Source organism: Labrus bergylta, chromosome 23 (assembly GCF_963930695.1).
Source record: "Labrus bergylta chromosome 23, fLabBer1.1, whole genome shotgun sequence".
NCBI lineage: Eukaryota > Metazoa > Chordata > Actinopteri > Labriformes > Labridae > Labrus > Labrus bergylta.
In genome coordinates, this window is record NC_089217.1 from 15,861,526 (window position 1) to 15,887,261 (window position 25,736).

At 39.6% G+C, this 25,736-nt stretch overlaps 1 protein-coding gene across 2 annotated transcripts in view; it reads right to left on the minus strand.

Annotated features, from left to right (window-relative positions):
- Positions 1 to 3,905: 3,905 nt before the first annotated feature.
- ntf3 (neurotrophin 3) overlaps positions 3,906 to 25,736 on the minus strand; it is a 48,711-nt gene continuing 26,880 nt past the window's right edge. The window contains exons 2-3 of one of the 2 annotated variants that reach the window (XM_065951551.1): positions 21,121 to 21,278; positions 3,906 to 9,916 (exon numbers count right to left, since the gene is read on the minus strand). In XM_065951551.1, the coding sequence (XP_065807623.1) occupies positions 9,053 to 9,916; positions 21,121 to 21,213 (957 nt within the window). In that variant the 5' untranslated portion in view covers positions 21,214 to 21,278 and the 3' untranslated portion in view covers positions 3,906 to 9,052. The remainder of the gene's footprint in view (positions 9,917 to 21,120; positions 21,279 to 25,736) is intronic. The other variant, XM_065951552.1, reaches the window with a different exon arrangement.

Here is a 25,736-nt window from a genome sequence, read left to right on the forward strand (position 1 = left end):
CACACGCAATGCAAATCCTTCAATGTTTGTAGGCTGAGAAATGTCGGATGTTACAAGTGTTTGGACATTAATGAATGGCCTCAGACAGGAATTAAGACATGTCATGAGCTGTCATGTCATGTTGGTGGTTTAACACAGCAGTGCCATGTTGATGTTGTGCCCCAATGGTGTGCTGGTTATTTTCCAACTGGAATAAACTGGTGAATTTGGCCCAGAAACCATAGAAAAAAAGTAATAAACAATGTAAAAGCTACAGACATATATCCAACAAAGTATGAGGTCCCTCGCTTGCTGATGATTTCCAGCTATAGTTTGAGCTGAAAGCTTACAGTTATAAAGCTAAAAATATTTTGTTTTAACTGGTAATGTTGAAGGACTTAGTTTACACGTTTGCATGCTTCTGTTGCACTTTTAGCAAAACCACAAAGTGAAGCTGGCACAGAATGAAATGGGGAAAAATGTATTTGGTCATGAACCAAAGCATTGCCCAAACAAAAACCTATTGGTGATGATGATACTAGATTAGGTCATTGGATATAAGTTTTACAGGTAACACTTTACAATAAGGTTCACAAATGTAGCATAGTAACCCAGGAATGAATGAGGAACTAACTACTAGTTATCAGGTAGCTATAGTACACAAAATGTTGCATAATTACAAGAGAATTTATTATTAGTTAAGCATTTGTTCAAGTTAGATAGAGAGTGACTCCTCATCACATTTTGTAAAGTTACTTTTAACGGCTTGACAGGGAGGGGTTAAAAAATACATGTATAAAACATGTTTTAGCCTTTGATTGACACATCTGTCCGTGGGCTGCAAACAGAGCTGAGAACAACAAACCCAGAGGGAGTTTGACCTCTATTCGGGAAGTCATTATTCCATAATATATTTAGTAAAGGTATTATTGAGCTTTGCTTTGTAAATATTCAGAATGTCGCAATTGAAAATCTAAATCTTTAACCAAATCTAATCTGCTGCAACAGTTACTTGGATATTTTGGAAGCAATCGAAAAATTGTCTCGCCAATGGCACTATCAGATCAACATTAAACATGCAGTTTTTTGTTTTGAGGGGAAGTTTCAAACACTCTATTTCTCGTTTAAATTGGAGGAGTTTTTGAAAGGTCTGGATCATGGTTTAGTATTATTAAGACTTAATGGACTTGCTCAGGTCGGTGATCTCGTAGTATTGGAGTTGTTTAACAATGGCCAAACCTCATCCACTCCTTTGATCCATGTAGTGATCCTGCCATCTGCAAACACTCCTGACCCTGTTACCCTCAGGCCTTTAGCAGGCTTGAGGACTGTATGGAAACCCCCAAATAGCTTACAAGGACTTTTAGTTAAAGACAGATCTCACGCACCACTCAGCACGAACAGCCCGGTCTACGAAACCATTCTCTGTAAATCCTCCTACATGTATCAGCACAGGATTGAAAAGAAAAACCCCTTGACGTTCAGCAAGCCCTCTTTACGCCTACACTTGTCAAGTCGCTGTTGTCCGACACTGAAAGAATCCCATTTCCTGTCATAATCCTTTTCTTGCTTGTTAAGCATGCAACAGGGATATAAGTTGAAGTCCAAATACAGAGGCCAAGCAGCCTTTGCTACCTATGGGGGCGTACTGGTAATTGATGCAGGATAATGCATACAAAGCACAGAGTTTACTAGTTATAGATCTTTCTTTTGGAGGTTCTGAGAACACAGCTTGCCAGGATGGGAGGAGTGCCACAAGATTATACAAAATGCTGGCTCCCATTGATGCTTCAGGGACAAAACACCTTTCAGAAATGTACTCCAGGGGTTTTGATTTATTTGAATCAAATGATCCACATTCAACGATATCACTGTTAACATGTTTCAGAATGCTTATAGAGTGGTCTGTCTTAGTGTAAGTAATATTCTTTCCTATTCTTCCTTCGTGCTTCTGCCAGTTTTATTGTAAGAAATTATTAATTGATAGGACACGGATTATTGGATCTAGTCACGTCAGCACTTTTAGCTCTGGGTGTGAGAAGAAAATACAACAGTCAGCCAAGGAGAATTATTGTGCTACAAGTAAAACCATTTTTTGTGGGTACTAGTTGATTGCAAAGACAATTTTGTTGTCTTGAACACTTTGTTAGATCCATTTGATCCATTTCCTTGGGAATCTGCTAAAACCTCAGGAAAGCATTTGACCATATGATACAACTATCAAACCACTGGTGCCAAAGATGAGTATTTTCATAACAAAAACAAGGGGGGGTCAGCTTTTTTCAGATACAATGGGGGGCCCAAGGGCGGCTGTGGCTCAGTTGGTAGAGTCGTCGCCACTCAACCGGAAGGTTGACCGGAAGGTTAAGGGTTCAATTCCCAGCTGAGCAACATGTCCGTTGTGCCCTTCGGCAAGACACTTAACCCTGAATTGCTCCCGCTGCTTCAGTGGTGGTGTATGAATGGCATTAGTTACTTCTGATGGATGATACTACATAGCGATCACTACCATCAGTGTGTGAAAGGGTTTGAATGGATGCGTGTGACATGCAGTGTAAAAGCGCTTTGAGTAGTCGGAAGACTAGAAAAGCGCTATATAAGCTCAAGTCCATTTACCAAGGAAAAAAGGTTTTGATTCACTGTACTGGAGTGTAACTATTTCATCCTGGTTATCTGTATCTCTCCTAGAGAGGCCCAAGCTGTCAAGGAGGAGATATCCTTAATTTACTAAATTCACTTAACAATCAATTGCAACTAGAGCACTGACAACATTAGTGCAAATTCAGTCAGCACATTGAAGGCGTTGCTGATCAGCTCCTCTCTGCAGCCTGACAAGTGGTAAGCCCCTCTTAGAATAGAAGATTACTGCCTCAAATCCCAGCTCTGCATATATGTACATCTCCTTAAGTCAGCTTTACCCCTCAGTAAAACCCCTTGGTCATTAGAGACTGCAAATTCTGCTGCTCTGGCCCGTTGCCTCCATCACCCTATTAACAAATCAACACCCCTGTAGGTATAGTGCAAGAAGAGGATACAAGAGGAGCGCATGTCTGATCACAGCTCTCTGTGGGAGGGCACAGTGAGGGGGGAATCCATCTCTTGCCGGAAGCAATGAGGTTAATGGGAGGCATGACGGGCTGATGGATAATCATGGGAGGTCTAATTGATGTTGTCACGTTTGGTGACAAGCCTTTGTGAGAGATAATCAGCAGTGGATGACCTCAGGACTTGAGCTGGACCTGTTACAAGGTGCCCTGACTTGATCACATTACTGCTAAATGTCTTGCCTGTGATCATTCACCCAGAGTCTGATGGCCACTAAATATGCAAAAATAAAGAAGCAGTGACCTCCTGGAAGAATAGAACTGTGTCATCTGCGTACTTTAACCATGGGGGCAAAGTCGTAATAAAAGGAGACCAGCGGTGGGTGATCACATTACTCATTTATAAATCATGCTGCTTTTCAGCTTTATGTGGTACCTTATTCTCTATTCTGGACTTTATTTTTCAACCATTGCTTGTTGTGTTGTATTCATTACCTTTTAGTCCATTGCAGTTCCAGTTTAGTAAGAGGAAAAATCGACTTTCTATGGTCATCAGCACTCAAGTAAAGCCAACGCTGTCCCAGCTCTTTTGACATTCTGAAAAAAATATGTCTATGTAAAACAAGGAACTCCAATTGCACTTTGCCTCTTTGCATAAGTCATATTTTCCTGGATTACTTTCCCAGATTTTTAAACGAACAAGCAATGTTTCAGCACTTGGTGTTCATGCTTTTGTTGAACACAGATGATTGTAACTAACGTCATAATCTGGCTCAAGTGCCATGACAAGTATGCAAAAGGACATCAGTTAACTGCAAATAATAATGATTTATTGTACGAAAGTAAACAAATGATATGAGAACTGCAAACATGGAGTGTGTCGGTCAGTAGTATGAATGTGGAGAGAGACACACCCTATGGTCCGGTTTTCATGCCCTGAGAGCAACCTGTGCTCTAAATTGGACCAGCTGAGTCCTCTAGGAATAAGAGAGGCAGAACTAATTAGTAATATCCTGGTAATTAAGTCAAGGTAGTGACCGTCACAATAACAATCTGCAGAAAAGCTGCAGAAAGTATGTCTGCTGTGTGCTCACAAAGTTCAAACACTTATAGAACTTGCATACAACATTCATATTGACTGTACTGGGTTTGTGCAGTAGCATGTGCCCTGATATAAGGCACTTGAAGTGGAAATCCAAGGTTCAGGGACAGCTTCTCCATAATTTACTTCATTTCTTTAAAATCCTGAGCAGAAATCAGGATAGAAGCCTTGTGCATCAACAGAATGGTATGTGGAATTGCTAACTTGATGTCACCTGCCAACAAACATGTTCGTGGTGTAAAATTTATAAAAACAATTTTATTGTCAACTTATCTGGTTTCTAAACAACAACGGTTATGATCATAGTTCAAGTTTTGCAAAGTCAATGAACTAATGGAGTTATTTAGAGAAATGTCCATCCACTCCATTTACTGCCTTACTTTAATTCCCCAGGGTGCATTTAAGCAAACAAAAAACCTAAACATGTCACAAAAATAGTTAAAATGGGAGAAAAGCAACATTTGTTTTTTTTCTATTTTTGGTCAAGAGAGTAATCTATTACAGACCAACTCTCCCAGCTTTGTTGTCGCCTTCTTCTCTCTGTGGGAAGCAAAATTCACAATGAAAACAAATAAATGTGTTATCCAGAGCTGAAATCACAAATTTAGATCAGAAAATATTCCCTGCAGACCTTGTTGTATTTCTTGTAAACATCTGGACATGTCATCACATATTTGTTGTATGGTCGAGAACAATGCAGAAAACAACATGAGGAGCTCGGGAGTGACCCAAAGAAGGTAAAGAAGAAGAAAGAAAGAAGTCTACTTTCAGTTTTTTTTTCTTTTTCTTCTAGCCAAAGATTTGTTGACAAAAATTAAGCGTGACCAAGCATGAGTGGCAACTCCTGACTTGATTGTTGTTTGCGATATGCTCAGAAGAAAAATCCCAAAACTTGTAGTTCCATTTTGAAAAATACTTTATTCCTGAAAGCCACTCCACTGTTGACAACACGGTGGAATCTGCCGTTAGAAGACTTGCTTATTGCTTTCACTGATACTCAAGGAGGATGACTCACACCGCATAGTAACCCGGGACAAAGTGTTGCTGTCACGCAAGCACTCACTTGTTATTTATCACTCTTAAAGTGGAAGCTGTTACATACCTACTCTTAACACACTCTTTGCTCTGCAGTGACCTATGAGGAATTTGATAATGACTGATTCATATGTTTGTCAATCACACTGCCTCTGATCTGTTTCTCATTCACTGCACATTTTTGGGGGATTTGCTTTATTTGATTTTTCAAACTTGTGTCTCTTTGCATGTATGTCTCTATGTCAGTGTTTCTCAACAAGTTTTCTTTTCATGAAATCAGATTAGCTTCAAAGCATTGAAAAATGTCATTAAAAGCATTTGACATTATGAAACCTTCATTTTTTTAAAGCAGCTTTGTTTGGGGTTGTTTCTGTAATTTGAAGATAGACAAAGAAGAATATTCAGACTCTAAACCTGCCTTGTGTCTTTCACAGTTATAAACTACTGGAACTAACATCAGATAATAAGAGGTCCATGGTGATAATCATCCCTGGAGTTTGACTTTGAGTTCATCCTCTATGACTGCTGCATACAATGGGAGCCATTCTTAAAGTCCCTTTAGATTCAGATAATTGATTTTAACCATTCAGTCGGAACAATACGTCTGTAATGTGAGTGAAATAATGTGAGGCAGCTGGTTGTTTGATACGCAAAATGTTTGATTTTTTTTACTCTGAACGATCATTGTTATAGACTCACATACACACATGTTCTGTCACTTCCTATCGTTTCTATAGAAAACTTCATGTCTTTTGACCACTGACCCCATTTGATAGAGATTTGGTGCCATGTGATATCACACTGTGTGCTACAACTGGCAAGATAACTGAGGTGTAAATTATCTAATCAGATTGCTGAATAAATTACTATTGATCAGACTGTGATCAAACCCCAACCATCGTTGTTCCTCTCTCTGGCTGATCAGTGCCTGAACACAACACGAAGGATAACACAGATTTTAGGGAGCTGTATCAGTCACATTTTTAAAATAAGGTTGTCGTCATTTTGCATGTCAAATATTACCAAAACTAACCAAGCATTAGCCATTCTCACTCAGTGCCTCTAAGTGCATGGTTAGCTTGACTAGGCCTTTTAATTGGACCACTGTCCTTGTCACAGTATACAAGCATGTATTCTATTCAGTATACAAGAAGTATTACCAACTCCGCTACAGTAGGTGGCGATAAACTGTATATATGCCACCAAGCCGGTTAGTCCTGAACCTTCTCCTGGTTACTATTGATCCAGGAGAAGTTGGCCTTGCTAACAAGTAAGCAAACAGGAAACTGGTTTACTTCTGGTGCAAATCTCTCTAACCTATAGTGATATCTGAAGGCAGACATCATTGTAGGCATGGGAACTATGGAGCATGCGCATCACACCAGTTTGGGTCTCATTGAGACGTATACATGCAAGACTAAATTGATCCCCAATCGCATGATCTAGGTGTGTTATTCAGACTTTGAGAAATTAAACTTTCATATCAGTCGTACTAAATTTGCAATTTAAAAGTCCAGTTTTAGTCGGACTAACACGCTCAGTCCACTTTGTCCAACTGCATGCAAATTCTAACTTTGAATTAGACATAATGGCCCTTCTTGTTCTTATCACCAAGTCCATTTGTTCTGACTGAAGACCCAGATCTTTCTCTGTCTACAAAAGGTATTATTTTTGCCGTTGATAGGTTTAGATTGTCATTGTGTTGGATATGAGCTAAACTTTCCTCGACAATAAAAATAAACCCAAGTGGTTGAACAATTATAAACAAGCAACTTCAATTTTCTGCATGTTTTAACTATTGTTTTTGTAAATCCAGTCTGTTGTCAATGAAGAGAACAATGTAACACCTGTTTCTGGTTGGAAATTGGCTTGTTATTAAAAAGGTCCTTTTTGTAGGGAATCTTTGCATAAAGCTGTCCCGCAATCTGAGACGTTTGATGTTTTTAATAGATGTTCTTTGATACATGAGTTAATGATGCAAGGACCAAGAAGCCGAAGGAGTCACTTAAACATTTTACTGAAAGTAATACATTTTGTCCCTCATATTGTTTGTGTTACTTTTTTTTTCAAATCAAAAACTTTAAAACTTTGGTCTTTCATCCATTCTGCATGAAACCTGTTTTACGTATATTTGCCTTGAATTATTACTTTGCAGCTGTAGCATGCAGGTCGTCTTGCATCTGCCAACTCAGAAATCCCAAGTCTGTCTAAACCTACTGCACTTTCATACAGCAGAATCTCCCTTTAAATATACTTTAAAAACTAGAAACAAAGACTTACAAAGGCCCATCTTTTTTTGACATGATTATTTACAGGAGTGCTTGATGCATGGGTATCTTCGAGTTGTTCAGGGTTGGTTTTTGGTCGCAGTGTTGTTGTATATTAACTGCATGATGCATGTAGTCTAAGCTCAATAAACCACATTTCCCATATTAGTGAGATCAGAGTTACACATCATCCAGTGCAACAGTGCAGCTTTTTAAATGTGTTTTTCAATTTAAACCCAAACCAAACAATGAGGCTCTCTGGCACAGATAAATACAATCCCAAGGCTGTCTTGTTCTTGTTTTTTGTTCTCAGGAAATATGTAAAAAAATGTAGACTATTACCAGAAACAGTACTTTACTTAAACCATTATATTAGTCCAGCTGATTATAAAAGGAAACCTCACGTCTCCTCTTTTCTTCAGTTGAGGAGGTCAGATGCAACAAAACCATTCTGGTATTGAAGTTTGAGACACAGTAATATAACCCAACTCCATTTTCCACACAGATAGGAGCAGTGTGACGGATTGCTGCAGAGGCCTAATAATAACTATTACTTTGATAAATTACCTTGTTTCAACCTTGTACTTCATCTTTACCTCCAATGCAAACAGCAGCAGCTGTTCAAATGACTTTTTTTTAAGGTGGACTGTTCTACTTTTGCAAGCATTTGTTAATGACATTTGCCGTTTTTAAGAAATATAGGTTTTTATTGATAGGAAGAAACGATAACAGCTCATGATAACAGTTGAGAGTAAAACTTGGTCTGAGGAAACCAAACAGTTGGATTTTCTTTCATCCCGGTCGGATTCCACAAGAATAACTCTTATCTTCAATTTTAAAGAAAGTGTCTCCCAGAGGAATATATTTGTCTTTTTAGTGTGTTAAAACAAAACAGTATGGAAACACAGTGTAATGCATAAGTTTGGTCATGAATCATAAATGTGTGTTTTGGTCGTATGATGCCTTGTATCTTTTTTTTCCTTGAGGGCTAGTTCTAATAATAGGGGCTCCATATTTGTCCATGGGAAAGGATCGTCCCTAGATTAAACAGATTCACCTCTGAAACATTTGTAGCCACTGCTGTGTTTGAGTTACCAAGTCCTATGTCTCTGCTGTGGTCAAGGCACGTGTAAAGTCTTACTGTGAAGCACCTTTGCAGCCCAGCTCTGTGTTATAGTCCATAGCATTTCTCATTCCTTTTTATAGACTTTTTTTTTTTCCTTTAGAAGAAGACTTCTTTCAATAAATAACACAAATATATTCATATGTCATATATAGATAGATAAACATGTATAAACTACATGCATTTCATATAATTTAAATAATTTATATTTACATATCCCCCCTACACACGCACTCACTTCCTCCCTCCCCGACCCCTCTTAAACAAGTTCTTCCGTCAACAGCGGGCGCCGCACTGTTTCGTGGATTTGCAGCACATTAACATGAAATATCATATATGGACCCATGGTTTCTTCAGTGAAAGTATTGTTTTTTAGCAGAAAGTTGCTCTTAACCACCGTGACACATAATCCTGTGGTGGGAGCACTGTGCACAGGAAATAGATCCTTAACAGGGAATATAATCCAAACAGGTAGTCCTCAGCAGGGCGTGTGTGGTAATGATTACGTCCTGTGACGTTTCCTTGACAACGCACAGACGCAGGAAGTGTCTATGCGTATCCACCTCCAGCCCACCGAATTCCGAACCTGAGTCAGCGCTCGAACGTATGTCTGTGTCGTCTTGCACTGCGAGTTCCAGTTCTTGTCGTCAATACCCCTGCAGCCACCTTTAAACGGCCTTGGGGTCCGACAGCGTGTCTCATAAAAGTACTGTTTGATGTCCTGCGTGGCACTGGTTTTAATTTTGGCCAGAACAGTAACAGGGTCCCCCCTGGTGTCCATAGCGTGGGTTTTATCCGTCACCCACTGGCTTTCGCTGTCACACACAGAATATTCCCCCCTGTAGCTCTTGTGCTCGGCGTATCGCTTCTTTCGCGTCTTGTTTCCCGCCGCAGCGCTGTCTACAAAATCGTCCGCGAGGTACAGCGGGGGAGGCTGCAGTGGCGGCCGGTCACTTAGCAGCACCCGAGGTGAGTTGTACCGCTTGTGCTGCCTGAGAATGTCCGAGTTCAACAACATCACCTCCTGGTCAATAAAGTCTTCACTGCTCCCACCACTGCGACCCTCCGTCCCCCACTGATCCGCATCGTTCTGCTCCTCCAGCGGAAAGTTTTCACTGAGTAGAGGAGGCAGTGTGTCCTGGGGCTCGCTGTGTCGACTCTTCCCCTGTTGGCTCTGGTTCCCCCGGGTCCTGCCCTTCGTCAGGTCGGCCTGAAGCAGCTGGATGATCAGGGAGTTTAAGGGGTCGGGACTTGCCTGCTGTTGTCCCTGTTGACTGCTGTCCATGGTGGTTGCCTGGATACCATAGAGGTACACGAGGACCATCACATACAGCAGGATGGACATCACTAGATTCACCTGTAAGATCTGCAAACACAAAGAGAGAGAACTTTTAAGGGTTATGCAGGGTTATGTCTTTCTTACAGAGACTAGACTAGATCACTATCTTGTTTTTCTTGGACCAGAAGTGGTAACCAGTAGTCACGTCACTGAGTTAAGTTATGACTTGTGAAATACAGGTAGTCATGCCCTACAGCAAATCATTCTACAGTGTGGAAAACTACTGGTTGAGACCATAAACTTGTTCCAGATTTTTTTTTTCTCTGTGCCTTCCAAGGGGCTAAAAGTTAAAAGGGGGAGGGGTTGAAATGAGGCAAAGGTAGGACAAGGTCAGCAATCAGAGCAGCAGCAGTGGCTAAAACATACAGCTTAGGGAGAATATGAAAGTCCTTTTAAACTATTTTCCCAATTGGTGCAAACTGCACCTTGCACCTGTACTCTGTTGGAACTGAACACAAGTTATTAGATTTGGTCAGACTCCTCAAAGTCACAATTATCTTTTTGTGAAAATCCAAATAAAAAATCACAGAAATAAGACGATCCCCACGTCTCCTGAACTTGCCCGAAGGGGATTTTCTAAGGGGTGAAGTGTGTAAGTCTCGGGGGGATTTGTGGGAACCTCTGGCTTGAACTCGACAAACCGCAATGTAAATAAGCAGCAGCAGTGTGTGACTGTGTATGTAAGAGTGTGTGTGAAGCTTAGAATGGAAACACTCCAACGGGAACTAACCTGCAGCTACATGTACAACATACCATGCAGCCATTAAACACCCATCATTTTGTTCCGAGTAATACATGCAAGTGCATTTAAAAAGGGGAAAAACGAGACCTGAATCCAACATTTGCACACTATGTTTTGTTGCCATTCCTCTTTAAACGTGTAAATTATGTTCATCGAGGTGAAAGACATTTCTTGGTTTTAGAGTAAATGTGATATGTACTCGTTTGAGAGGTAGTTTTTTTTTTTGAACGGGAAAGTTGAATCTCTGGACCAGCTGGATGATTCTTCGAGGTAACACCCTGCTTCATTTGAAAGCTGCATTTTCAACAATGTTAACGAACCAGCCTCTACCTGAAGCGGCTGTTCATACTACAGTTTATTGTTTTTGGCTGATCTTATTCTAAGGCTTCTGTCCTGTCAATGGTGCCAATTACTCTTTAACATATCAATCAAACACGCCCAATGATAGAACAAGCTTTATCAGTGTGTTTGGATGCTAATTTTCACTTCCACAGAGCTCAAAAACTCTGCTATGATCAGCAGGACGAGCACCATGTCTGGGAGATTTTTCTAAAGTGAATGCTAAAATGAGATGTAATGGAGCCACATATTCATTCCCAATCAGCACGGGCCAGGGAGCTGGTGGTGGGTAAGGAGGTGTTACAAACGTGGAGTAGTTCTCAGAAAACTGTATGCCTTTTTCTTTTCCTGAAGGAAAGCTTACTGACAAAGCCTCATTCAGCAACTTCAAAAAATTAGCAAAATCCAGGAAGTCTCTCAATAATGGCTATGAACAGTTTCACTGATGGGAAACTTGGTTGGAATGGAGCGCCATGTCATCCATTCATTTGATTAGTCTATATAGCTTTCAAATTCAGTCTGCCACTAGAGGGCAGTGAAAATAACCTTTTAACTGTGCAGTAAGTGATGACATGTAATATGAACATGCCTTCAAAGTTGTATGGTAAACCTTTTAGCTAGTTAGCTTATTTTAGCAGCCATGAGACACACAACAACTTATGTCATGTGTGTGGCCACCCATACAACAAACTATTTATTTTTTTTCATCTCCACCAAACTTAAAGAGTGTACAAGCTGCTCAATGCAACACAATGTTCACAGGCTAGCTCACAAGAACTTAAAAATTAAAACAGATGGCATTCATAACACAACACTGTCTGATGTCGGGGCTGATAAACAATTAACAGTGTTCCCTTTCAAAAAGGACAAAGTCAAAGAACAAACTTGACTTCTCTTCCAAACATGATAATTATAGTATTTACACAGATAAGCAGGTGGTGATGCAGATTGTAATGTGATACACACACACACACACACACACACACACACACACACACACACACACACACACACACACACACACACACACACACACACACACACACACACACACACACACACACACACACGTTCTCTGGATGTCTTTCAGAGAGAGGAGGAGAAAGAAAGGTGATAATGGACAAAACAGACGGCGGTGAACAAAAAACAGGTGAATTGTTCCCGTCAGTGATGTTACAGCTGGATGAAAGCTGCTGTATTGAGGGGCATCTGTTCATCAGCAATGTCACCTTACAATCAATGGCTCAGAAAAAAAACATGTTCGCACAAAAGCACGCTCACACATGCTAATAGCTTTCTTCATCTCTACAAACTACACAAAACACACAGACACACACACACAAATGCCTACTTCAAAAACTTGCAAAGACTTCAACTGTGCATGCAAGAATCGGACAGCAAAACTAGGAAATGGCGGGGAAACCTATTTGAGGTAGCATACAGTTAGTAAACGACAGCATCACTGCCCAAAGTTCAGGATATTTTATGAGGAAGAATTCCAAAAAATGTTACGCAGCTAACTCGAAGTATGAAATATTGTTGATATGGACAAAAAAACAAACGCTAATAATTTTCACATCAAACACCTAACTTTCAAAATGAATTTAAATTTTGGAGGGAATTCATTATTCATTTCACATTTGACATCAAATACTAAGAAAACACATTGATATATAGCTACATGCTTTGAAAAACATGACTATCACATGACCATAAAAACACATCAAGTTTCATTCAGACTGATATTCCTCGACATCAGAGTAAAAGCCAGAGGCAGAATGGTGGTCAAACTTGTTCCTGTGCTGAGCTGACAGCAGAGGAAGTAACAGAGGCGTGACAGCGCTGCGTTGTTTGTTTGCACCTCATGCTTCTTTTGCTTCAACACACCGTCTTCACCCCGTGAACACTCACTCACTAGGACACGATTATTATGTCATAGTGTGGTTCACTGTACAAAAGTGTCCTGTGAATCTGTCGTGTCCTCCTGCAGCTGTTGTCAGTCTAAACCTGTCGATAACTGCTTGTCTGAGCAATTATACACACAGGACAATATCTGTAAAGCAGCGTAGATAAATCAAAATATGAGAGACTTCAGTGCACTTAATCAAACTGTAAATAACATTCCTACCAAGATGCCAACAGTCTCAAAAAATATTTCATTCTCAAAGTACAAAACCTACATTTTTCTCCTGTTAATAACACATGCACTCGCACACAAACAATGTCAGATACAGATGATCCATCCTTAAACTAAGTATTAAAATGTATAAATTACTCATTAATCAACACACATGCAAGAGTCCAATGGGAAATCTGAGGCAGAACCTATTTATTTCATGCATTCCTTATTTTCAAAGCCTGGCCCATTCATTACCACAAGGTAATGTCGCCTTTAGCTGCTAGCCTAAAGCAGAAATCTGGAGGGGGGCACAGAGTTTGTCAGCTGTCTTTACTCGACACCCTCATTTATTTCTGTTCAGGACATTTGTCAGGCTTCATATCGATTAAACAAGCGGCAATAATATTTTCATAACTCTTTTGTAAGCTGGATCATAGTTTTCCTAATAATTATGCTTTAACACATAAAACTTCAGTTACCAGTGGACAAGTTTGATTTGAGCTGTCTCATGAGATTGTTATTCTAAGCAAAGCATTTATTCATCATGACTTTTTATTAGTAAAAAACTTAGCTAAGCTAGCATTAGCACTCGGCCATGCTAATATTTTAAACTTTATGAATAACAAACCCAATTAAAACACAAAATTGTCCCTTTGAAAACACTGATCTCTGTATTTTGTTGAAAATAAAGCAAATTCAAACCAATTGTTGGGAGATTTAACTTGTTAGGAAACAAACATTTTAATACGGACACTTCCATGCAAAAAACAAGATCAGTGAAAATACAAATAGTCCATGTTTACATTTCCCAGATGAAGTTCGACACTGAACTGAACTGAGACTTTAACGGCAGCAGGAGCAGATTTTGAACAGATATTTCCCATGCATGTACAGGACAGGATCAGCAAAGTAGAGTGATAGCCATATATAGACACATTACCTCATAGTTATGCATCCTGCAAACTGCTTCGCTCAAGAAAAAGAAAAAGGGTGTGAAAAAATAAAAGTTGCGTCTTCCTTTCACTCCTTTCTAAACTAAAAGCATGCCTTAGCCTGATGAGGTTTTTATGACACCACATGAACGGCTTTTAACCACAGGGGTCGCTGACATAAAGTAAGAGTTCCTCTCAGCTGTTTAAGCAGATGTGATTAGTGCCCAACCCCAGCTGCAGACTGTATTCCTCCTTCTTGCACTTGTTCTATGTGCCCCAGCCTTTTTTCTACTTTATCTAACACTGCAATGTTAGATAATTCTTCTAGAGATGCATTTGTTCATCAGAAGACCTCACCTCAAGACTTGTAGATACAGGGACTATTTTGATCCTTTTCCTTTTGATATGGGACAGGACAAAAAACACAATTCTACACAACACAACGAGAAATCCTAGCCCCTTTCACACATGCATGCCTTAAAATTTCTAGAAAAGGTCCAGGACAGCCTACACGTCTAATTTTCCTGAGTTGCTCGTTCCTCCACATCCAGGCCTCGAAATATTAGCTCTGCAACTCGGCTGTGCTCAGAAACCTTGCTTGCCAATGTCGTTTTATATTATCAAACTTCTAGTGACTGTAAACATACAATCTCCAATAAAAGGGGAGCTGAAATTGAGGTGGGGATTTTAGAAGGCTAAAAATTATTCAGAAGTCACAGTGTAATGTTACAACATATGTAGGGACGGCCAAACAACGGTGCAACAGAGTCCAATGATGACTTTTTTGCTTTTATTTGTAACTAAGTGTTCATGTATCGACAGAAGAGTTTGAAAAATTACATACATGAGAAGTATGACGCAGCTTCTATGTGATCAAAGATCTCGTCAATTCCACGCTGGTGGCTTGACATAAACTTTAAATATCACCTGCTGCGTCCAGACATTGGCTCTCCCTGACTTCTTGTGGCAGTTGAAGTGCAGGTGAACATTTCAGCCCACTCTGAAAATGTCAATGAGCATGTGTAAAAGGAGCTTTTTCTGACACAAACTTAGAGTTTTGCCTCAAATTAAGTCTAAATATAAGAATAATAAGGATCATTTCATAAATGTAGAGCCCGGCCTGTGAAAACTCCAACAAGTCAGACAAATTAATTTCCCCTCCTGCTGCTATAATCATTGCTTTAAATGACTTTTCTGTAGTGTGTGATGCTGACATCTTCGCTCATGGAGACAAATGAGGTACAGCAGGAGAGCGATAACTTTCACAGCGGGGAGGTTGTTAATGAGACTTTGAGCGGGCGTGTACATGTGTGTCCTGCATGCTGTCCTCAGCTTCTGTGTTTACTATCAGAGCTCAAGTCCACAAGAGGAAACGCCTTCCAACTGGGAACACTTCATGTCCTCACTTCAACTACAAGTTACCTTAGGACACACATCAAAGGTCAGGGTCAGCTCTAATTTAGGAGTTGATTAGGGTATATACTTAGTCATATAAAGTCGCAGTATGTGAGAGGCTGATTAAGCAAAGACAGATGAGCAGAGCTGACAGATGCTTAATGCTTCCCAAAGATAAAATGCACAAACATAATGGTGTTCAGACAGATTTTAAGATTAGCAAGTCTACTTGTTTAAAAGGCACCACGGTCCATTTGCTCATAAACGGTCTGCATTTACTTATTCCCTTTCAGTCTACTTTTGTTTGGCTTGATCAACACAACATCTGAAAATGTCCAACATTATTCTTGTTAGTACTTAAAACTATTTTTTTTTTTTTTAGAGAAAAGACATTGTCTGAATCACAAAACGCTTGCAAAGATTAAATGCACCACTTACTGGGCTGCAGAGAAAACAGCGTTTCTGGTCATATGATCAAGTATTAAAATGAGCCAGTATGCAGTCATATGGGGTCATATTGGCCCTCTCTATGCAATTCCGCTTCAATGCAAAAAGCGTCTAATTAACAAACAGCAGCACTAAAAGCCGCACGTGAAGTGTGGATAAATTACAGTGAGTCAAGAATACTATTCCGCCTCTGTACGACTTCAATAAATGATTTGGTTATGATTTTGCGTTGAACCAGAAAGTTCATGTGCATGTCTGGAGAGGTCTGAAACTATTACACATGAAGAGGGTTCAGGTGTATTTATTTTTGGAGTTGCCCTCGCTTGCTCCTTTCAACGAGGAAGCTTTGTTTTAAATGGTGAAACTGTTCGGTAAGTTTGGCAATAAACATGAAAAGTTCCCCCTCACCTCCTGGCTCATCATCTTTATGTGTGCTAAACTGGGCTCAGTCGGCACGAGGGAGCCCAGCCCTGCAAGCGTAGACGCTAAGCAAGAGCTAACTGAACGGGGCAAGACAACTTTATGGGTGCGGGAGAGAATGGTATGTACATTTCTGGAGCTTTTAGCAGATACATTTGATTCTCAGTGAATAAGACAGCGAGGTGTTGAGGTCTTGCAGGTCCGTCTAGACCCCAGAGCCCGAGTCCTTGGACGTTGGTCCGGGCCCAAGTTCGACTATGATAAATCAGTCAGGAATAAAATGGAACCGACAGTTCAGTCCCATTGTATAACTTTTGATCCCGGGCTCAAATAAATTAATCTTTAATAAGATTTAAAGAACCAAAACAAGGCACAACAAATGTTGAGTAGCAGAGTAACATGGTTAAACACCAGTGGAATAAAAAGATAAATAAATGGTAAAGGGACTTGAGACTTGAGGTCACACCTCCACATTCACACCCTGATGGTAGAGGCTGCTCTGTAAAGTGACCATCAGAAATAACTTATCCCATTCATACACATTCATACGCGGCTGAAGAAGCAGTGGGAGCAACTCGAGGTTAAGTGTCTTGCCAAACGACACATCGGACATGTTGTAGCAGGAGCTGGGGATCGAACCCTCGACCTTCTGATTGAGAGACGACCGACTCTACCAACTAAGACACAGCAGCCGCCTTGACCTCAAAAGTAAAAACAAAAACAAAAAAACAGAGCGCCAGATAGCCCAGTGGTTATGTCGCGCACCCTTATGTCTAGAGGCTATACTGTAGTCCTTGCTGTGGGTTCGAATCAGACCTCAGGATGTCAGCCCCCGGGTCTCTCCTCCCAACAAACAACAACACTCTCTTCAGCTGTCCTTTCAAGGCAAAAAACACAAAATTAACTTTAGAAATGTAACGAAAAATAATATAATAATAATAATAATTAGCAGAATTTTTTTTAAAGAAAAGGTTATGAATACTCATGTCGTCCTTAGAATCTCTACACTTTTGTCTTCTGCTGTCGGGCGTTGTACATTAACGCAAGAACAAAACTAGTCTCACAATGACCGTTCAGTGATTACTGTCAAAGAGGTTTCAGGGGGAGACAAATGATCGTCAGAGTTTCTCAAACACTCCAGCTGAAAAACCACTTAAAACTGACTAAAGATATTTTAGGGGCAAATTAAAAAAATACTTCTCTGACAGAGGAGCATGTACATTATGTGGATTTCAAGATAGATAAATAAATCACATCAGGAATTCACTCTGTTTTGATAAAATGCGTTAATTTGAGGAGATACTATGCCTATGATACTATGCCTAACATGTGAGCAATTATTCCAATTAGCTTGATTTATAGAATAGAATAGATGTTTATTTCCATTTGCACAGGTACAGGACAGTACAGGTACATTGGAATTCTTGTGCCTTTCTCCCTGAGTCAGCTTCTACAAAAACATTAAAATTATATATAAAATAGAATAGCATTATAAGAAAAAAAGTACAAATAAATAAATAAGTTGTAGCAACAGCTAAGTAAATTAAAATAAACTGTACAGAAGCTATGCACTGTATTAAAGCAAAGATAAAATACAAAAAAAATAACAAAGGGGAACACTGTACAATGAGATGAAATTATTAATATGTTTTCTTGTCTCTAAATTTATGTTTCGTGTTTGCAATGATGGACGGCTTTTTTCCTCATCTTAGAATCCAGCCTTTCAAAGAGCTGAAGCACTGTCTGCCCGTGTTTAACAACCCTCTCTACAAACTCGCTCAATTCAAATCCCAACTTTCACTGTGTTATTCTTGACCCTGCTGTCAGTAGAAACTGGAATCAGTGGAGGTAACACCCTAGCTGAAAACTTTTCTTCTCAAAGTCTTTACATTTTCCAGAAGCTTTTGAAGTAGATTTGTCTCTAGCTTTCGTCTGTCGGCTCTGTGGAGTAAACACTCTCTCTCTCTCTGTGCACACTGTAGAAGACTAAAGGAGCAGGTTTGGACAAGAACAAACATCTGATGCCTCTGGGAACTGTCTGATGACCTGTACATGAATGCGAGGAATCCTCTCACATTCTGAGAAGTTCTATTCATGACATGAAATTCATAACTAGTGCTCACGCCCAACTTGTGTGTTTGAGGGTTAGGTTATCATCGATAGCTCTGTGGTAGGTGCATACATCTTTTATTAAACTGACTTGTCCCCAAAAAGAAAAACAGATTTGACACAAACAGGAAGCATGTTTCTCAAGGCAGTCATGGTGTTCCTCTGAGCATCACACTTAAATGGTTAATTACTCAAGAAAAATCAATTTTTCATGTGACGATTCAGATGCTGCTGTGACCTGAAAATAGAAACAGAACTGGATGAAGCTGCAGTGTCTACGTCACCATGAGCCACCACAACTCCTGTGTGACTCCAAGTATTTATCACCAATAAACATTTGGCTACATATTCCTGGTTTTTATTGTACATATTTACAGCTCTGAAACCAATAAATACCCCCTGTAGCTCTGGAAGTCCCCACCTGAAGCTTACTGAACCATCTTTGAAATCACTTTTGAAAAAGGACACCATTTATTGCTGTTAACGTCATTGCCAACAGGTCATTTTTTCAACATTTTTCTTACATTTTGGACGCTTTGCAACAGCAATGGTGTCATTTGGAGCCCAGTGAGATGGGGAGTTGTGTTTTCCTATTGGGCTGATGACTTCAAAGTCCTCTAGAGAATGTAGGGAATAGGAAATTAATCTGTTATTTTGGGCACATCCTTAGTCCATTGTCAGGGATTTATTTTAACTTGCTAAAGATATTTCATGAACAATATACAACTTCAATTCTTATCTTTACAGTTCATCAACTGAACCCCAATGTTTTCATCTAAACCTTTCCAAGAAGTTCTGGTTCCTAAACCAAACCAAACTGTGAGTTACCCAACAAAACTACTCTGGCGTGTTTAGGAAGAGTCTGTGGATAAATAATATATTAACGTTGAACCTTCCTTAAGAAAAAGAACATTGACCTCCCGGAGAGAGCTTTGCACCAGAAAACTCTACAATTCACTTAGCAGACACTTTTATACAAAGCGACGTACATCAGAGAGTAAGAACAACACAAGCAAGGATCTAGAAAAAAGGGAACAATGTCAGCAAGTGCAAACAAACAGCTTCAAGTCTGATCAGATACAGGTGATGACAGGCAATGCAGAGAGGCAAAGCACAACATCGACAGCTGTTCTAAAGAATTCTAATCAGCTTTAAAACCATCCTAAATATTGTCATTATCAATCAAAACCATCGTCATCATCATCATAATCGTAATCAATATCATTACGTGCGTAGGTGTTCTTTAGCTTTTTCTTAAAGGTTCAAAGGGACGCTGCAGTTCGAATTGAATTTGGTAGTTTATTCCACCACCAGGGGGCAACAGAGAAGAGTCTAGTTAGATACTTAGGACCTTGTTGTAAAGGTTGGATCAGACGTCTTTCATTGGCAGAGCCTAGTGGGCTTAAAGGAGGGTAGACCTGGTAGAGAGTGTTTAGGAAAGGAGGAGGAGCCGTTGTGGCGTTGTTTTGAATGCTACCAGACAAATGCTGTTGAAAGCTTTTATATCAAAGACACAGATAAACACTTCCAAGAAAGAAATATGTTCCTATGTATGAACTGGTTAAAGTCAAATGTTTTGTTCAAAGCTGTGCCTAGCCTGCATGCTTTAAAATGTAAGTATTCATTGTTTCAAATGGACAAATCTCCCTTGAAACAGCTGCGTGTTTGAAAGCTGTCCTAAAAAGTGAACATTTTTTTCTACTTTTTACATTCAATTCTATGTAGCCTAAAACACAATGTAAAAACACAGACTGAATGAGAGTGGACACTTCACACACATTCACTGTCCGTGCAATCTGTCAGGTGGATCGAGACAAGAATGTAATAATTATAAGTAATGTCCGTCCTCTCTGAGTGATCAATGGAGTTTAGTTTTCCATCACCAGGCGACTTAATGACATGATCTCGTATATAATATTATTATATTAATGAGCAGTATCAGGTAAGAGTTGCATGTAATCTTCACACACCAGCTTCATTAGTAAAGAAAAAGTGCTGAATGAATATCTCTTGATATTTATTTCACAATGCAACTAGCCTGTTTAAATGCAGCAGGTTATTCATGAAGCTAATTAGCTTGTAGAATAATGTTGTATGACGCAGCATTTCATCTCATTATGTGGCGGATGGTTAATTTGTCTTTATTTCTCCATCATCTAATCAGGTCGTTGTGGTACAAGATGTCTAATATGTAAAATCTAAATAATGTTAAAGTCGACTGATTGACGTTTTTAACTGGCCATAGGAGTTTGTCTTTATATGTCCACCCAAAAATCTGAACATCAAGCATTGGCAATACAATTATTTTTGCTGACGAACAAAACAGACTTTAAAAAATCAGTTAACTCCATAGAAAACAAATCTATAACACATATAAGTGAGCACAACAGACCAAAATGGACAAAACATTCAGCACAAGAGCATCTTGAAGGGCTCAAATTGGTGGAATTCAACAAGTCTAAGAGTTTATCAACACTGACTCTACTTTTATAGCATTAACCAGTTATTGTATCTAATAACATGAAATGGGCCTTTATTCTACTATTGTATTTTGTTCTCTCAGTAATGCATTGAGCTCAGGACTACAGATGAGTGTCTTAACTTCTGTTGACCGCTGAATTCAAAGATTAGCCTTAAGACCTGACTTGTACTTAAACATAACAATCCAGATAAGGCTGTATCACCGCAATCCACTTTACTCTCAATCAGACACTCAGTAATCCTTCACCTGGAGAATCACACTTGGACCCGGTGCCATCGTCTCTGTTGGTTTGTTTCTGTTCTTCTCTTTGGGTTTGCCTCTCTGCTTTTCCTGCTTCATCAGCCCAAACAGTCATGGCAGAATGGTGGTTCTCCAGTGAGTCCAGTTCTGCTCAAGGTTTCTGCCTGTTTAAAGACAGTTAGTCTTTGCATTAGTTGCCACTTGTTTTTTCATGGTGTATTCATTTTCTCAGTCTAACTGACAAAGCAAAGAATAGAGTCTAGACCGGCTGGTCTGACGTAACTTTTGTTATGGTTTTTAGGCTTTATAAATATAAATTGATTGTTGATTGAGCCCTGCCACCTAAATCCTACCCATCAAGCAGAGATAAAAACATACACAAAAACATTCACTACATAAATTATACAAAAAAAATGATTAAACTAAATAATGACCATATAAAACATGGCAATTTTGGGATGGGAATTAACCGTAGACTGTATAAAACATGGACATGGTCTAAGTGACACCACCCATTGGTTTTGAACGCTCTTCTGAAGCCCATCGATGGCGAAATTCGACACTGCTCACATATACATATATTGAAAATGCTAACACTGCTCACAAATAACAGTTTAAATAACAGTATTTCTGCTGTTTCAATGGACATCGTAATAGTGTATGGGACTTCCTGTTCTTTTCGAGCTGGCTTCAAGTGGACACTAGAGGAAATGCAGTTTAGTAGCACTTCTGGATTAGCTTCATTTTCAAAAACCGGGCGTAGCAGCTTGGAATGTACAAACAGAAAAACATCATTGAGGGATAGCCCTGCGTTGGCCTTTTGCACTAAGTATAAATAGTATTTAATTCTATTACTAAGATCTGATTGAACCTCTCTTAATTGTAGGATGAGAAGTTCCAAGAAACCTGACTGAGACAAAAGCAGGATGCATTCCAAACCAAAGCTAAACGCCTGCTTCCAAGGCTGTTTCTTAAAGCTGGATATCATTCCTAAAACTGAACTGAATTTATCTATTTAACCAACCGGTGCACTGTTTACAGAATGTAGAAAGAGCAACCTGGACAGAGATTTATCAGCTAGATTGTATTTAGATGCAACTTCTTTGATAAAATGTGAGTGAATTAAAGTTCTGTAAAGCATTTACGTGCTTTTTCAGTAGTTACAGCATATTTTTCACATTACTGACCATGATGCAACACCACTGATCAACTTACTGATGGAACAACTGCTCCACAAATTCAGATTCTTTTCCCCTTGTTTTTGTTATTTTTGCATCAACTGTCTCTCTCTAATAAACCTCTCTGTTTTGAAGATCTGAGTTCGTTTCTCTCTCACAGGGGCCGTAATTCAATAACTTTTCAGCAAAAAATTGCAACACACACACACACACACGCAGACACGCAGACACGCAGACACACGACAAACTGAACCCAGCAAATCATCACAAGGCCACATGATTTTTAGGTCAAATGGAAATGATTACGAAGAGCCTTGATGCCAAAACAGAAGAAATTTGATTATAGTTTTTACAAGAGATTTTAATGTTTACTTCAACTCCTTTCTCTCTCCATTACTTCAGCTTATGAGGCTCAACACCCATTAGATCAATATCCAGGCTTCAGACCCTCCTCATCTCACGCTTCCATCAGCACATATACATCCTCATTTCTCTCCTCTCTCTCTATTCGCTTTAACTTTCATCCTCTTCTGAAGCCGTGGAAGAGTATTATGTAATTCATAAACAAGTCCAACTACCTCCTTACTTCTCAGGATCAACACAATTTGCAGAACTTTGTCTGTTAATGCAGTTTTTAGTCTTTACTTACATGTCACCCAGAACTGAAAGAATAACCTCCCATATCCTATAATTGTCCCAAAATAGTCAACTTCTAACAGAGCTTATTCAGATATTTGTGTCAGTGCTTCCCTCATCAGTGTGTCCCTGTCCGTGTCCGGAATACCTGTGCTAATCATTTCTAGGAAACTGCTAGGTCAGTTGCCAAGATCCTTGTCTCACCTGTGCTTCACGCTCACTGAAGCTGCTAATCTGCCTCAAGCTTGTGTTGAAACTTCGAGCTTCTGCACTCAAAAATGCACATCATGCACACATACAACAGCAGAGTGCTGATCTGTGAGATGGAAGAGATGCACTATGTCTACATTTGCAAATGCATGTAACTTGCGTTCAGCAAGATGCAGGTAGAAGCTGCAGGATTCATGCGGATTACTAAGGATTCATGCGGATAATCAGCCTCCGCGTGCATGCATCTTAGCCATGTTTCCCCCCCCGCATTGACGTACTGAACAGCTGCACTGACTGTGAGGTGATGCATGGCTGATGGACTTACGCAATAAAATGTTCATTTGGTGGGATTGTCTTCTCTTTCTTTTTGTGCGCATGCAAGTCCCTGCAACATCCCAGCCTTGCTTCTAATTTTACACTGTATGTACTGCCGCAGCAAGTGTAGTGTTTCACTTTCAGAATGAAACATCTCAGCACATGAGTCATTTAAACTAACACCAATCTCAAAGCAGATCATAAAAACGACACAAATTACAGTATATAAGAAATTGTGTGCATGGGCAACAATGTTTTAATATCAGTAAACATGAATTTCAAATTGATGTCATTTGATCTGTGTGCATCATTGAACCCTTTCGTGTTGAGTCTGCATTTAATTGCATTTAAACCGTGCCAGAGGACCACACGCCCTAGCCGACGGGGAAGCCTGATGCAAAACATGTAAAACCTAAAGTCCATACTGATGTACTCTTAAAGCCAAAACTATGATCCTCTTCTTAACTTTATCAAGTATTTCTGCCCATCATGGGTTCCAGACTGGTTTATGCTGTAAACTAAGGACTCCATAAAAGTCCCTAGTTAAGGTGATTCAGTGATTCTATAGTTACATTTTCAGCGAAAAATGTATGAAATATACTTCAAAGTGAATAACATGACTTTGCAATGTGTGCAAACATACACAGAAATAAGTTGAGATCAACTTGAGTTGTTATAAATTAAGAAGTTGAGTGTCAACTTGTTAATATTTAACTTCATAACTACTTATCAACACAAATTCTTCACAAAATGTTTGAGACTCAGTAAGACCAGCTAAACTTCATAAATAGAGCTCTGGAGAGAGGGGGAGAGGGGGAGAGGGCGAGAGAGAGAGAGAGGAAGAGAGAGAGAGAGAGGGAGGAAGAGAAAAAGAGAGAGAGAGAGAGGGAGAGATTGAGGGAGAGGGAGATAGAAAGACAGCAAGTGTTTACATGTGCTCCAGTGTTCACCTGTGCAAATGTCAGCGGAGCCTGTGGCGATGTTAGTCAGATCATGTCGGGGTTTGTTCTGTTTGTGTGTGTGTGTGTGTGTACGTGTACATGAGTGTGTTTCATGAGGAATGTTCACTTAAGAGGGGCCTCAGCCATGCTGGTTTTTGCAACAGAGAAAACATATGTGTAAGTTACGCATGTCTTTGTGAGCACGTGCATCACTTTAAATGGAAGTCAGGTTTGGATCAGACACGTTCTGCTCTGAGTGACAGAAACAACACTCCTGTCTGAAGAGTCTATCTTGCTAAATAAGTTCCAAGACTCTGTTATTGTGTTCTTTTGTTAGTGTGCATGTCAGAGGTTGTTCTTATTTGTGTGCATGGTGGATCAATAGAAACATAGACGGCACAGAGGTGCAGCTACAGCAGGCTCATGGCTTCAGGGCAGACGCAGACTTTTCATACTTGTACAATCAGATCACCATGTAGCTAATTAGATTTTCACATGAAGACACAGACATCATAGATGAGAACTCCCAGCACTTACTGAAGTGAGCAGGTGTGATCAATCCAAACTTATTTAAAATATTAACTTTTCACAAATATTCTCGTCAAGCTAGTAGAAAGTTGGCTTGAAACGGTAACAAAGCATAAAAGATAGAAGTAAAGATTCTCATTGAGCATCCTGTCATTAAGCATATATATAAGTGAAGATAATGTAACAGAAAACTCTGGGGAAAAAAAGCTTGTTTAGCGGGTAAGATGGTGTTTCTGATACATTTTGACATCTGCCCGTCACCACACACAACAATAGCACATGTATGGGACAGCTTGCACAGCACTGAACATACTGTTGAAGTCATTTGAGTCCAAATCAGAGCAGCGGACATAAGACTAACATTCATTTCAAACTGGTGAGTTACAAAATCCATTGCCATCTGTGTACAGGCTGGTATAAACTAAGCCCTCCCTTTCTTAAACACTCAAGATGAAAAAATGATTCTTACAACAAAAAAGTAAAATGTACATCCCGGTCCATCTGTGAGAAATAACGCACCCCCACTGGAGAAAAAAGCACCAGCTGATGAAACTCCTTCTTTTAAAGCTCAACACCTAAAATAGATAAACAGCTATAAATAGATTGTCAGCTTCTAAATCTAAACTTAAGCACAGCTGAAAACAGTCAACTGCGGTCAACAGTCAACACCTAGGCTTGTAGATAATAACTGTTGAATCAAGCAAATTCTCTAAATAGTGAGCTGTGTAAACAGGCAAAAGTCTGCCGTGTGACTAATCCAATGATTGGTTTGTGTGTAATTTTGTAAATATTAGACGAGCCAAACCGCAACCAA